Source organism: Hordeum vulgare, chromosome 2H (assembly GCF_904849725.1).
Source record: "Hordeum vulgare subsp. vulgare chromosome 2H, MorexV3_pseudomolecules_assembly, whole genome shotgun sequence".
Taxonomy (NCBI): domain Eukaryota; kingdom Viridiplantae; phylum Streptophyta; class Magnoliopsida; order Poales; family Poaceae; genus Hordeum; species Hordeum vulgare.
In genome coordinates this window covers 141,188,507-141,204,393 of record NC_058519.1, presented here as the reverse complement: position 1 = coordinate 141,204,393, position 15,887 = coordinate 141,188,507, and the positions used below count along the sequence as shown (strand labels likewise).

Genomic DNA, 15,887 nt, shown 5'->3' with positions numbered 1-15,887 from the left:
TCATAGCGTTGGGAGCAAGCTTTTGTCTTTGTGCAAGATCTTGTGATACTCTTCCACCGGATTGATACCTTGGTTCTCAAACTGAGGGAAATACTTACCACCGTTGTGCTACATCACCCTTTCTGCTTCGAGGGAACACCAATGCAAGGCTCCAAGGCCACGGGGGAAATCCTTTGCATACTTGCCTAGGAAGTCCCTTAAGGCATAGGCGCAGCTGAAGGATTCCTGGTGCCATCGACACGACTCTTTCTGGCGCCGTTGCCGGGGAAGCACAACTGACATCACTCCTCCATTTTGCAAGCATAGAACTTATATGAGGTCTCATACCTCTCGATCCGGGCATTCTTCTCAAAGATAAACTTCAACTCCTAGAACAACTTATATGCTCCATGACGTTGAAAACGTCTTTGAAGTCCCGGTTCTAAGCCATAAAATATTGCACATTGAACCAATGAGTAGTCATCCTTACGGGACTGCCAAACGTTTAAAATATCTTGGGTCGCCGTAGCGGGTGGTGCATGAGCTAGCACAGCATCAAGGACATATTGCTTTTGTCCAGCCGTGAGGATAAGCCTGAGATTACGGGCCCGATCAACAAAGTTGCTTCCATCATCTTTTAGCTTAGGTTTCTCTAAGAACGTATTAAAATTCAGGGTTGCTACTGCGTGAACCATTGATCTACAACATAAAAATTTGCAAAGATTACTTAGACTATGTTCAAGACAATTGAGTTTAGCTATTCATATTACTAATAAACTCCCACTCAAATAGACATCCCTCTAGTCATTCGAGTGTCGCATGATCCAAATCCACTAACTCAAGTCCGATCATCACGTGAGTTGAGATAAGTTTCAATGGTGAACATCTCCATGTTGATCATATCAACTATATGAGTCATGCTCGACCTTTTTGGTCTCTTGTGTTTTAAGGCCATGTCTGTACATGCTAGACCCATCAAGTTAAACCCGAGTGTTCCGTGTGTGCAACTGTTTTCCACCCGTTGTACGTGAACGTTGAGTTTATCACACTCGATCATCACGTGGTGTCTCAAAACAACGAACCGTCGCAACGGTGCACAATTGGAGAGAACACAATTTTATCTTGAAATTTTAGTGAGGGACCACCTTATAATGCTACCGTCGTCCTAAGCAAAATAAGGTGCACAAAATATTAACATCACATGCAAATCAAAAAGTGACATGATATGGCCATGAACTTGTTCTTCTTGATCTCCATCACCAAAGCACCGACATGATCTCCATCGTCACCGGCGCCACACTATGATCTCCATCATCATGATCTCCATCATTGTGCTGCCATCTAGATTGTCGCACTATCTATACTGTTACTACTAAAGCTACTTCCTAGCGATATAGCAAGAGCATCTGCAAGCGCAAAATAAATTTTAAAGACAACCCTATGGCTCCGGCCGGTTGCCGTAGCATCGACGTGCAAGTCAATATTTAACTATTACAACATGATCATCTCATACATCCAATACATCATATGATGTCATTGGCCATATCACATCACAAGCATACCCTGCAAAAACAAGTTAGACGTCCCCTAATTTGTTGTTGCATGTTTTACGTGGCTGCTATGGGTATCTAGTATGATCGCATCTTACTTACTCAAAGCTACAACAGTGATATGCAAATTGCTATTTAACCTTCTCCAAGGACCGCCTTGGTCAAATCCGATTCAACTAAAGTTGAAGAAACACACACCCGCCAGTCATCTTTATGCAACAAGTTGCATGTGAGTTGATGAAACTAGTCTCTCGTAAGCATACGAGTAATGTTGGTCCGGGCCGCTTCAATCAAACAATGCCGCTGAATCAAGAAAAGACTAAGGAGGGCAACAAATTGTACATCATCGCCCACAAACTCTTTTGCGTTCTACTCGAGATATCATCTACGCATGAACCTAGCTCACGATGTCACTATTGGGGAACGTTGCATGGGAAACAAAAATTTTCCTACGCACACAAAAACCTATCATGGTGATGATTATCTATGAGAGAGAGATCGGATCCACATACCCTTGTAGACCTCTAAGTGGGAAGCGTTAACAAACGCGGTTGATGTAGTGGAACGTCTTCGCAATACAAATCGCGGCCGTCCCATGATCCATCCCGATCTAGCACCGAACGGACGACACCTCCGCGTTCAGCACACGTACAACTCGATGACGATCTCCGCCTTCTTGATCCACCAAGAGAGACGAAGAGGTAGCTGAATTCTCCGGTAGCACGACGGCATGACGGTGATGATGGTGGAGCTACTCTGGCAGGGCTTCGCCGTGCCGTACCGAACTAGCTACGGGGTGTCACAAAGTAGTGGAGGGAGAGAGGGCTGCACAAAGGCTTGGGGTGCAAAGAGCCTTTCAAACCTCCACTATATATAGGAGGAACAAGAGGGAGGGTGGCTTGCCTCCTACTCCAAGTAGGAGGAGTCGGTCGAGCCAAGAGGGAGGAGTCCTCCTCCAATTCCTTTGGTGGAGGACTCCTTCCCATCTTGTCCACCTCCTTCCTTCTTTTTTTTCCTTCTTTTTTTGCCTTGGCCAAAATAGACTTATTGGGCTGGCTTCACCAGCCCACTAAGGGCTAGTGCGCCACCCATGGGCCTATTAGGTCCTCTCGCGGGTGGGTGGCCCCTCCCGATAAAACCCCGGAACCCATTCTTCACTCCCCGTACTTTACCGGTAATGTCTAAAATCTTTCCGGAAGCCAAATGCAATAATTCTGTATATCAATCTTCGTTTTCGGACCATTCTGGAGACCCTTGTGACGTCCGGGATCTCATTCGGGAGTTCGAACAATATTCGTTTACCAACATCAATAATTCAACTATACCATAAATGTCACCGAACCTTAAGTATGTAGACCCTGCGGGTTCGAGAACTATGTAGACATGACCGAGACACTCTTCGGTCAATATCCAATAGAGGGGCCTGAACGTCCATATTGAATTCTACATATTCTACAAAGATCTTATCAGTTAAACCTCCATGTCAAGGATTCACACAATCCTGTATATCATTACCTTTGTCCTTCACTACGTTACTTGCCCGAGATTCGATCGTCGGTATCAATAAACCTATTTCAATCTCGTTACCGACAATTCTCTTTACTCGTTCCGTAATACAAGATTATGTGGCTAACTCTTTAGTCACATTGCTTGCAAGGCTTGTTTGTGATGTTGTATTACCGAGTGGGCCCAAAGATACCTCTCCGTGACACGAAGTGACAAATCCCAGTCTTGATCCATGTTAACTCAACGGACACCTTCGAATATACTTGTAGAGCACTTTTATAGTCATCCAGTAACGTTGCAATGTTTGATACACACAAGGCATTCCTCCGGTGTCAGTGAGTTACATGATCTCATGGTCATAGGAATGTATACTTGACATGTAGAAAACAATAGCAACAAAATGACACGATCATATGCTACGTTTATAGTTTTGGTCTTGTCCATCACATCATTCTCCTAATGATGTGATCCCGACATCAAGTGACAACACTTGTCTATGGCTAGGAAACCTTAACCATCCTTGATCAACGCGCTAGTGAACTAGAGGCTCACTAGGGACATTGTTTTGTCTATATATCCACACATGTATTTATGTTTCCATTCAATACAATTATATCATGGATAATAAACGATTATCTTGAAACATGAAATATAGTAATAACTATTTTATTATTGCCTCTAGGACATATTTCCATCAGTTCTTTGTCTGGTTGATCACTCAGAATCGAGTTTGAACAACCAACCACCGTCCTAAACATGGTTGACCAAATTGTGGCAATTGTCCGCTGTGCAACCAAGTTTCAGAGCCGGCGGCACACCTACTTTTTCAATCTCGATTCTCCATAAGGGTGTGGACCATGGTCCGCGACTGGCTTCAGCTCGAAGGGTTACACCCAAATACTTGGCATGGGTTCGAAGATGTCCAATCTTGATGGTACGCCATGATTCATGATGGCTTTGGACGTCATAAGGCTATGTCTTCTATTACAATGCTTATGGAACGACCGCAACGCAAGGATCTTCAACAACAAGTTCACCACGTTGAGAGTAACCATTTCAAAATTTGAGAAGATAGTCTTCAAATTTTTGAACATTATTGGAATTCATGAACAATTTTTTATCTGCACATATTTGTGTTCATCGTATTCAGAAAATGTTCATCAAATTCAAATATTGTTCATCAAATTCCAAAATTTTTCATCCTATCCAAATTAATTTCGTCAAATTCTAATACATAAGAATTTTATCAAACTCAAAAAATGTTCATAAAAATTATTTTTTACCAAAATACATAAAATGTTCATCAAAATTCAAACATATTCATTTATTGAAATTGTGAGCTTTTTTATGAGTACTGTTCATTATGTAAATTTATTATTTTTATTTTTGATTTCTTGAACATTATTTGATATCAGTTTTTCTTGAGATCCTGAATTTTTTCAAACAAACACCAAGGAGCCTCGCCGTGCACCTTGTCCGACCCAAGTTTGCGTGTTGGTGGATCGTGGTTGATGGTAGAGGGCTATTTGCGGGGAGCTCCTACGTGCCGCTCTCTGCGGCAGTGGGTCGGGGGCACGCACAGGGGGTTCTCCCTGATTGGGCCCGCCTAGCTTTTGTTTTTGTCTGTTTATGTTTTTCTTTTCTGTTTATTTCTTTTTTTCCTTTTTTAAAAATCAAAACAAACAAATGTTGAATTTCTCATTCATTTTTTGAAAGCATGAAAGTTTTTTAAAAACAAATTTGAAAATGCGAACAATTTTTTAAAGCAGGACATTTTTTCAATCTTAAAGACAAATTTTAAAACAAAGAATAATTTTATAAAATCTCGAACAAATTTGGGACCGTGATTTTTGTAAAACACAAATATTATTTTAATCTTAAAAACAAATTTTTGAAACAGAGAAAATTATGAAAACGCCGAACAAATGTGGAAGCGTGAACAATTTTTCTAAAGCACGGACATTTTTTTAATCTTGAGAACAAATTTAAAATGAAGATTTTTTTATAAAAAAACTTGAACAAATTTGGGACCGGTAACAAAATTTTAAAGCACGAATATTTTTTGAATCTTAGGAATAAATTTTTGAAACAAAGAACAATTTTGAAACCACAAACAAATTTGGAAGCGTGAACACGTTTTTTAAAGCATGAACATTTTTTGAATATTGAGAACAAATTTTGAAAATGAGAACAATTTTGAAAAATTCTGAGAAAATTTAAAAACGTGAACAATTATTGAAAAGTCCAACATTTTTTTAATCTTGAAATGAAATTTTGAAAAACAAGAACATTTTTTGTAATTTTGTTTTTAAAATCCAAATCATTTTTTGAAAATCCAGAACTTTTTTACATAATTTTATTTTCCAATTTGAAGGGCACTTTTTGAAAATCCCGAACATTTCTTGAAAATCCAGTATATATTTTTTTTAAAAAGCAGAAGCATTTTCCAATTTGAAGAACATTTTTTAAAGCTTCGATCATTTTTGGAAAATCCAAAACGTTTTATAAAAGTAAAAATATTTTTCGAACTTGAAGGACATTTTTGGAAAGTTGAGATTTTTTTTGTATAATCCGGAATATTTTTAAAAATCCATAATTTTTTTGAAACATAAATAGAAATAAAAAGAGACATAAAAGAACAAAAAAATAAAACCTGTTTAGTAACCTTCTAGAAGGTTTTCAAAACTGAAAAATACCATCTGAAAAGTGTAGAAGGTTCCCAAAACCAAAATCTGTGAAACACGCTAAACAGACTGGCCCGCTGCGTCCATCGGTCACGTCATCCTGGGTGAAGCGTTGATAATTGGATGCAGTGAGCGGCATATAGGATTTTCTCTATTTGGGTCAAAAGGGCTGATTCACATGTCATCTTGGTGTGTGTTTGGTTGCAACACAGCATGTGACGTGTGCTTATTGTGGACGCCACTATGTGTTGCCCTAAGCGAGAGGCGGGAACACTTGCTCAAGAGAAGCTGCCAGTTGGGCCGGCTAAACAATCTCACTATTTTGTTATTTTTCAGTTTTTTAGTTCCATTTTTGTTATTTTTAATTTTTATACTTCCAAATATACTGAATAAATATTTATGGAAATCATTATGCATAAATCCTTTGAAAAATGTTGATAAAAAATTTCAAAAATGTTAAATGTGTTTATAGACAACGTTTATCACATACACGAAAAACATATACAAATTAAAATGTGTACGAAACAATTGGATCATGTATTTAATTTTTTAAATCAAGCATTAAAAAAATATTGTATAGGTGTATGCAAAATGTTAATCAAGCATCAAGCATTTATACAAAGTTAAATTTGTTTAGAAAAAATGTTGACCATGTGTTAAGAAATGATGAAAACATCTGATCATGTATATATAAGTGTTAATCAAGCATCTGAAAAGAATATCTAACAATTATTTCAAAAATGGTAGCCATCCATTTGAAAAATGTTAAAGGTGTATATAAAAATATTTACCCTCTATTTAAAATGATGGAGATTTGTGATCATGCATATAAATATTCTAATCAAGCATTTCATAAAGAATGTGGATCTAGTATTTAAAAATGTAATTTTTTTTAAATTATGTATAAAATGTTTTCCATGTATTACAAAAAAATGTAAATATTGGATTATATATTTTGTTTAGCAATACGTTTAATAAAAATATCGACTATATTTTAGAAAAATGTTAAATTTATATTTAAAAAATTTAGGTGTGTATTAATTTTATTTTGTTGACATATACCATAAATATAGAATAAAATCCAGAAGTACATGGAAAACCGAAAAGGAAACATATAAGTGAAAGAAAAAAGATATTAAAAAATTAATTTCTAAGAAAAATGCAAAAAAGGAATGATAAAGGAAAAAAAAAGAATAAAAGAATAAAAAAAGTAAAAAAAAGAAAACAGGATCGAATCACCTCATGTAGGGGGGAGTTGGACGGAGTGGCTAGCAGTGCCCGCAATCTCCATGGAGATTAGGGATTGATTGCTGCTTTTCCACTTTCATGTGCTCTTTTTCATTAAAAAAATTTAGTCTTTTTTTTTTCCATTAACTGTGCGAGTGCGAATGGTCCGGTTCAATTACGGTAAAACTTTGAGCGAGACTTTCTAGCTACTTGCTTAAAGCAAGATATAGACCCTGTTTGAAACCATCCAGATTATATAATCTGTTTTTTATAATCTATTGTATTTTTAAACATGACAGTTTATATTGTAGATTTTATAAACTAGATGACCAGATTATTATAATCTCATAATCTGCTCTATCCCAGCTAAAATGAGATTATGGATTACAAATGACGTGTTACCCTTGTAAACTTCAAGAGAATTACGCAGTGCCACCGCCACTTTCCTATTTTTCCTTGTAAACAGAGGACAAACATGTCATTGTACAATTTAAAAGCTGGTTTACAGTTTATATAATCTGGCCTCCAAACATGCACACCTGGATTATTTTTATAAATCAGATTATATAATATATATTCATAATTCAGATTATCATAATCTATTATGGTTCCAAACAGGGTCATAGGTCTTGTTTAGAACCACTTAGATTATATAATCTAGTTTTTGTAATTTATTCTATGTCCAAACATGACATATTATGGTGTAGATTATAAAAAATAGAAAGACAGATTATTAAAAACTCACAATCTACTCTACCCCAGTTAAAATAAGATTATGGATTGCTAATGATCCATTATTTTTGTAAAGTTAGAGATAATTACATTTTGTACCACCGCGAGCCTCCTCTTTTTTTTAAAAAAAAAAGAGGACGGACAGGTTATTATGCAATGTAAAGCTTGGATTACAGTTTATATAATCTGATCTTCAAACATGTCCATCTAAATTATTTTTATAAATTAAATTGTATAATGTATTTTTATAATTTAGATTATCATAATTTATGGAGTATATGGTTCCAAACAGGACAAGAGTCGCCGCGTGTTATATGAGCTCCTGCAGCGGGCGGCCCGCCCCGACCGCACGCCCATGGCCGCGGAATCTAGCGGCAGCGTAGAGTCACCTCAAAAAAAAAAACAAAAAAACCGGCAGCGGTAGAGAGATGGCCGCGCAGTGAGCGTGGGACACCGCGGGACGACGGCACGAGGAGGCGGGGATGATAAAAAATGCAGTGTCCTCGCTGATGGTGCGCTTCCTCCACCTGCCCCGCGCCGCCCCCACCCTCACCTACCGGCCCCGTTGCCTCCTTCCGCTCCCTCCCCCGCGGCTGCGAGTTGCCGCGTCGGCCTCAGCACCCCTCGCCGCCATGTCGACGGCCGCGCAGCAGGCGGTCGCGGACCAGAAGCGCGCGGTGCGGTCCGACGTGCGCAGGGCGCTCAAGGCCCTCTCCCCCGATCAGCGCGCCAGCGAAGGTCACTCGCTCCTCCCCGCCTGGCTCGGAACAGCGTTGCCCACAAGCTGCTCGTCGATTTGCCTACTAGAGCTGATCTTTGCGCCTGCTGCCCCTCGCTAGCTTTTTTTGCGGATCGAGCTAGCTTGTAGTGTTAGTGCGGGACAGAAAAGAGTTGTGAAATTCTTAACAAGCAACAGGTCGATTTCTCCAGTACTTAGCATTAAAGCGTTTGCCGAGGGGTATGTTGATCTGATGACAAGTGTTAGGGTCTAAAAGGCTCTACTGGCATTGAAGTAGATTTCAATGATGCCGAGAGAAACAAAGATTGTTGTACTTACATTTGCACTTCTATTACCATAACAAAGTGGATTTATGTTGCGCTAATTATCTTTTAAATCTTTGGAGACCTCATGTGAGATTAGGGCTAGTGTAGTATGCTTCTGTGTTATAACATAGTTAATTTTGTTGATGTATTTACTAACTACTAGTACGAAACTCGTTTTTCCAGATCTGGCTATTCAAAACAATATTTTGAACTCTTCTTGGTTCAAAGCAAGCAAACGTTTGTGTGCCTATATAAGCTGTGCGCAATTACGAGAAGTTGACACATCAAAAATAATAGCAGAAGCTCTATCCCCAGATTCTGGTGAGTCAACTGGGTCTTGTATACAAATATGCTCTGTGTTATTTCCTGTCTCTAACGAATTGTTTGGTTTTAAGAACATGATGGACAAGCAAAGGATATCTATGTTCCTCGAGTGGAAGATAAAAACCGCAATATGCGGATGTTCAAAATCACGGCCATGGATGATTTAGTTAAAAATTCGATGAACATTCTGGAACCGTCACCATTGGATGCTAGTGGGAATGCTCGTGAAGATGGTATGAAGTTTATTTCCATGTGGAAACTTTCCCCTATTTTATTTATTAAGCCATTTCATCTGTAACGACAGTTGATTTATGTGTTACAACTGAGCCACTTTTAATCCTTACAGTGTTGTCAGCCTCATCCCCTGTTGATCTTTTTGTATTGCCTGGTAAGCTCTTCATCGTTTGCCACATTCATTTCTTTCATTTATCTTTCTTGAGGTCACTCATGCTTGACATTAGAAATTCAATTGGATAATATTTGTTATTCATGCAGGACAAGCTTTTGACAGAACTGGCCGAAGACTAGGACGTGGTGGAGGGTAGGACTACACGTTATCCTATCATGATATATAATGCCTTATATTATGTACATCTAGCACAAGAAAAAAAAGTCTGTCGATGTGCAGTGACATCTTTATCCAACTATGAAATTGTTCCATTTCAAACTTTCAGTGCCAGCTAAAATCTGATTCATGTAGTCTGCTATGAAACAAATAATATCATGATTTAGAAGCACTAAATGCCATTAGTAATTTTTTCTTCACAGACATGTTTTCCATAATGCAGTTCAATAATGCTGAGATTTTAATGCCTTCTGATTTCTTGTGTGAGAGGAGCCTGTTTGTTGGAACGACAGTTACTGCATTGAAAATCATATGTATGTTTTAGATGCAGAAACTCCTGGCTAGGGTGATCCACACACATAAAAGCTCTTGGTCTAGCAAACAAATCAATGCTTGTCAATCAGTAGACCATCTGAAATCTATAAGCTTGTGGTTTTCGCCCAGGCTGTGGTATGTGGATTTAGAACTAATGCACATCAATGTGAATCTTGTAGAAAATCCAGGATTAATGGGATTGGATATCTGACCTTACTTTCTGCCTTTTAGTTAAGTGTAAAACTCTGTGCAAACCTCACTTGGCATCGATCTTTTCTTTGTGTTCTAGCTCTGTACAACTCCATGATGCGTACTTCTGTTTATTTGTTGGGTGCTTCATATATTATTTATGCCAAGTTTTACTTGATTTCTTCATAGAATTTTTTCTCTTTGTTTGAATTTATTTTTGCATGTTTTGCCCAATTTTATAGGTACTACGACACTTTCTTGATGAGATACCAAGAACTTGCTAAAGAAAAGGGGTGGAATCAGCCTCTTCTAGGTATGGGATGCATATTTTCAGAAGTTCAGTTCTTTTACTTTTTTCAGTCACAACTTTGCAGGAAGTTGTGGCATTTTATTTTATTACATTATATTGTGTAAAATATACTTTTGGTTGTGCTAGGTTTTGCCTTGGGGCCATTTTAGTTCCTCTGCCTCGAAAATGAAATAAAATAAAATGTTGAGTAGACTCTGTGGGGGTACGGGTAGGACCAAAGTGGACAAGTTTAGAAAATGAGACTATAGAATAGACAAGAGGGATTGGGACCGTTGTTAGTTTCTCAAAGCTAACATGTATTTTTTTAATACATTACCATACTGAAACAGATTTAGGAATTATATTCCGGTACCATCTGCTCTAAGGGTATTTCTAACCGATCCCCTATAATTTAGAGGACGATACAACCGAGAGTATCTTTAGAGGAGGATAATTATCCTCCTCTAACGGTGGCCGGACCTATCTGATCCCCTATATTTAAAGGAGAATAATTTTTTTCTCAATTCTTTTAGCCTAGCCGCATACATTCCAAACAATCGCACACTATATCATCAATCATTTGAATATTCCGAAATAAACTTGCACAACATATAAACCGCAAACACGCATATAATTGTGTGGATCGAGCAATTCAAATTAAAACATGCACATAGTTCATCCAAAATCCATCACATTGATCAAGTTTGATCCAAAATCACCACAACATATCATGTTTTATGTCGCGGATCACGCCCCAACCGAAGCCATGCAACACAAACTCAAACACCATCTTCACCAAAGAAATCATGACCACCTCCATCGTCACCACCTTCAAGGCCACCACCATCTCCACGGCTACCACCCCCATCCACACGGCCACCATCACCACCATCATCATTCCGAAGAGAGACCTCCATTTGGGTCAAGATCTCTCCAGGAATGAGCTCCCAAAACTTTTTTTTGCCGTATCATCCATTGTGGTTGGGTTCATGAACATGATACCACGTTTTCAGCCTTCCTTTCATTCTGAAGCTTCTCCTCGAGTGCAAGCCTACGCTCCTCCGTCTTCAACTTCCTCTTTTCGTTTACAAATTTGACATCCATTTCTTGTCCTCCAACAACTTGAGCTCATTCCATCTTGTCGCCTTCCTTTCTTTGCATTTGGTGGCCAAGGCTTTCTTGGTCTCAATCATGGCCACAAGCTATTATTTGTATGTGCTGCTGAGTGCTCCTCTTCTCTTACTTTCTTTTGCGTTGCTTGAAAGGGTCTTGGATGATACGCCCATACTCCCAAGACTTGCACACCGCTTGGTGGCGCATGGTTGACTTGATTAATACAACCGGACCATCGGTTGCATTGGTCTTGGATGGTACCTGCCCAAGAGAGCCTTGGGTGCGGCTTGATGTGACTTCCGTGGTGTTGTTGTAGTACTCAGCAATTCTCCCCCAAAACCGGTCCTTTGATTGATCCGTTCCAATTCATGCATCAAGTGATATGCTCATCCAAGTGTAACACGAAGCAACATCTTCATCTTGGGAATAGTTGCGAGTCCTTGCTCTTGATGGTGGCTTCAAGGTTGATCATGTCTCCGTGGGATCATCAACCTCTTCGGCCTCATTCTCCTTGGCAATGGCGTCCTCCACTTTGGGCTCATAATTCTCTTCACCCTCATGATAATCAAACGCCGAGTCATAGTTGAGATCATCAAGCCCAAGCACATGTCACTCCTCCAAAGATGACAAGAATTCGGTCATGTTCATCTTCGCATTACGATAACAACAACAAGCTTCATCACCCTACGGCGGCAAGCAATCACCAAACAATGCACCGGCTGAAATGGGAAGGCAATTTTTTCACCTTGATGGCATTTCATTGACCACTCGGCGGCCATGCCCCTTGGTGACGGCAGTGGCGGACAGACATGCCGGAGCAGTGGCCGTAGGGGTGGCCGGAGATGGGGTACGAGGTGCGGGGCGAGGACAAGGCACCGGAGCCACCTTCTAATTCTTCTTCGCCACCTCCTCGGCGAGCGTCGACATGGCTGCCGTCAGCTTCCTTGCCTGCTTGCCGATGGCTGGAGCAGCAGAAGGCCGGCCTTCCGTCGTTGGAGACGCAGCAGCCTTGCCACCAACCTTGCTGCCGGTGGCTGTTACTGGTGAGGTGACCCGGAGGAGGTTTTAGTTGCCCAACCTCTTTTTTGATGCGGACAGCAGCGCGAGGGTAGTGTTCGGCAGCGGTGGCAGGCGGGGTGGCGGAAGGATCTTGCCTCTCCATCCCAGCCGGAATCGGGGGCATCGGTGGTGGCTGCGGCGAGTATGGGCGGCGGCGGCAAGAAGGGGTGGCCGCTCGAGCGGGAGAAGGGAGGGCCGAAACTTTTACTCCGTGCAGCTTCGGTCAAGTATATTTGAGAGACTTGGCCCAACTTTTTGGGCCGAGGAGGATTATTTATCCTGTAATTGTTTGAGAGTTGGGTTAGTTGCGGTTAGGCGCTTATTTTCCTCCTCTAAAGGATTATAGGGGATTGGTTAGAGATGCCCTAAGCTACTTAAAATCATCCCCCGAATGAACCAGTAAGAATCCAGCTGCAAAAGGTACATGCACATTATTTACTAAATCTCTATATCGGCTACTATGAATGGAAGACATTTCACTCTATTTTGCTTGAAAGCTGTGATACACTCTGGGTGTTCTCTGCGATTCCTACCCATAGCTCTAGCTTTAAGTTCTTGTGGTTCACCACTGCGTTTGACTGAAACAGACGACCTCTTACCATCTGACTGAAACCTTTTTCTTTACATCCTATAATCATCTACTAAAACCCTTATGTTTTACTTTCATGGTCCAATTGATATGTTGGAGTTGCGCGTCGTTAATTTGATACTCATTTGTGTAGACTGACAGGCAAATATCTCAGCTTGAATTATAATACTTCTTAGATCAAGTTCGTAGAAAGTTAATTTGAGTAGTCATATTTTTGGTCTGGGATGGGTTTGTGCCTCTCTTATGAACTTCAAAATGCCCATAGGAATGGGTTTGGGAATGTCCATAAGAGACATCGAGGGAGCACAAATCAGTGAGATACCATTGAACTGTATTCGGGAAAAGTTTCAGTGATTATGACACATGACTCATGTATTACTGATCAAGTTGATGGTCAAGTAATCACTAAATATGAGGGCGCCATGTAGATTGGGATGGAGGGAGTATATCAGTTCTCAAGGGTTCTAGGGACCACAAATTTTGGTAGGTTGTTTATTCGTTCCTACAGTGGTAGGTGCCACTCTGCTAACACTGCATTCTTTTCAGTATTGTATGCACATACTTGGTCATACCTCCGTGGTAGCTGTCAAGCCAAGAAAATTCAAACTGGATCTCAGTTTGGATTGGAAATTTTGGCTTATCTTAACATGTTTCTTAGTCCAGTGCTTTTGCTCTGTGAGCCACCTATGCTGGTTGCGTAGCTGTTGTGCCATTTTGGTGCGGACATGCTCGAATGAGTGGCAGTTCTCCTATCTCCCGTTTTAAGCCACAACTCAGCTGATGTAGCAATTGATGTTTTCTTTTGGTGTGTGTGCGAAGCAAGTGGTGAATGAACGATCCAACTAGAAGTTCCATACTCACCTAACTGAACAAAACCTTTTCATTACATATTTTCATGAAATGTGTCTAGCAAAATGAGAACATATCTGTCTTTCTGCATTGCATAGTTATATTTAATGTTGAGGCCTATCTGTCATTCTCTTTACTAATGATTCATGCTAATGGTTTGCTAAATTTTGAAGTTGCACTTTCGTACTCCGTGCAAATTCTGGAGGAAGGCATCATCCCGGTTAACTCAACAGATGTTCCTATTGATGCTCTGGTCACATCCTCTGGCATTATTCCAATCAGTCCTGCAGCACTGGAGAGGGTGTAAACGAAGCTGATTGGTTTCCGCTATGGCCGTGAGTTCCTGACAGCGGACACTCTTTCCTGAACTCCGATTACCAGAGCTGGGAATTTTGTGTTTCTTTTTTGACCGAGTGAACTCCAGTTGGACAGCAGCATCTGTACTCAAAACATGAGCAAAGTTTAGCTGCCATTGTAATGACGCCTTTGATCAAACAATTGACAATCTCGGTACAATATTCCGAAATTGTGTGGTTGTTTCATATATGTAACATTTTGCATCCTGGGTGTGTTACATTTTTACAGTTTCTGGTGTCATTGCTCTAAAAATATTCTCTATGCCTCGTGTCGGGTTTCATCTGAAATTTTACTAGTGCCTCGTGTGTAGTATATTTGTACACGAACTCACCACCTAGCAAACGGGCGTGGACTCAGCTGAGCAAAAGCTGAATACAGCATGGCGTGCAAGCCAAACTATATTTGTACACGTTGGATGTGTATACTTCCAGTCAAAATACAATCCTAGTCAAGATATATCTCAACATGAGAATAAATTGGGTTTTCATGCAGTTTACATGTTTCTGTAGCATGCTGTTTCCATGTTTTCCTCATGGTTTTGTACTGAATACGTTGCTGACCAAATTTGCTCAAGTTCTGATGACTGTTCCACTCACCAGGCTTTAGACATTTTTCATCAAGAGACTCTTTTGGAATCACATTACTTGAGTTCAAAATAGGCAAGTATACATCTGACGCTATTAGTCTGATTTTTTATAGAAACATCAACAACTCAGTTTAACAAAGACAAGAATGTCTCTGTTTTTAAGACAGTGTAGGAATTTACAACTTCATTGATTTATATAACGATTACAACTCACATCGAGGTTGGCCATAAGCCAGGAATGCTTAATGGATCCATTGTCTCGCAACGAAAATGTCACTGATTTAAGACCCCATTACAAAATTCCCGGCCATGACATCCATGATCAGGGAGCGATGATGATGATGGGTCTGAGCATCTAAAGCTCTAGCAAGAACTAGAAAAGTCTCAGCATGAACGGATCAGGGCTTGGGCCTTGAGCACGTTCTCGAGAGTCAAGTTAGGGTCGTTGAAGTAGACGGTCTGCACCATCTTGTCCCTCTCTCGGCGAGCCGCCTCCCGCCGCCGCCTGACCAAGGCTTGGCGAGCCTTTGCAATGGCCGCGCGGAACGCATTGTCCGCTTCAAAGGGGTCCTTTGGTTTCGACGGCGGCACCGGGTGAGCTAGCTGCGGGTGCGGGATGCTTGCCGTTGCGACCGCTTGGACCCGCTCGCCGGACTCCTGCTGCTTCCTGGTCACGCCGCTGCTGGGCTTGATCGCTTCGTTCGGGCGCGACGCCTGCGCCGCCGGCTTGGTGCTGGTGCATGAAGTTCCCTGGCCGGCCTTCTGCTTCTTGATCATGTCGTGGGCGGCTGCGACGGCGCCGGCTCTGACCTGGGTCGATGCGTCTGTGGGGCGCGGCGCCTGCGCCTCCGCCGCCCTGCCCCCTCCATTGCAAGAGATGCGCTTGTCGGCGTTGTGCTTCTTAATCATGACGTGGGCGTTGTCGCCGGC

At 40.9% G+C, this 15,887-nt stretch overlaps 1 protein-coding gene across 1 annotated transcript; it reads left to right on the top strand.

The window, feature by feature from the left end:
• The first annotated feature begins 8,100 nt into the window (after positions 1-8,100).
• On the top strand, positions 8,101-14,577 carry LOC123425571 (5-formyltetrahydrofolate cyclo-ligase, mitochondrial). The gene is made up of 7 exons (XM_045109262.1): positions 8,101-8,416; positions 8,906-9,043; positions 9,118-9,279; positions 9,393-9,434; positions 9,542-9,587; positions 10,358-10,428; positions 14,188-14,577. Exons 1-7 carry the CDS (start codon positions 8,161-8,163, stop codon positions 14,319-14,321), a joined length of 849 nt encoding a protein of 282 aa, XP_044965197.1. The 5' UTR covers positions 8,101-8,160; the 3' UTR covers positions 14,322-14,577.
• The last annotated feature ends 1,310 nt before the right edge of the window (positions 14,578-15,887 follow it).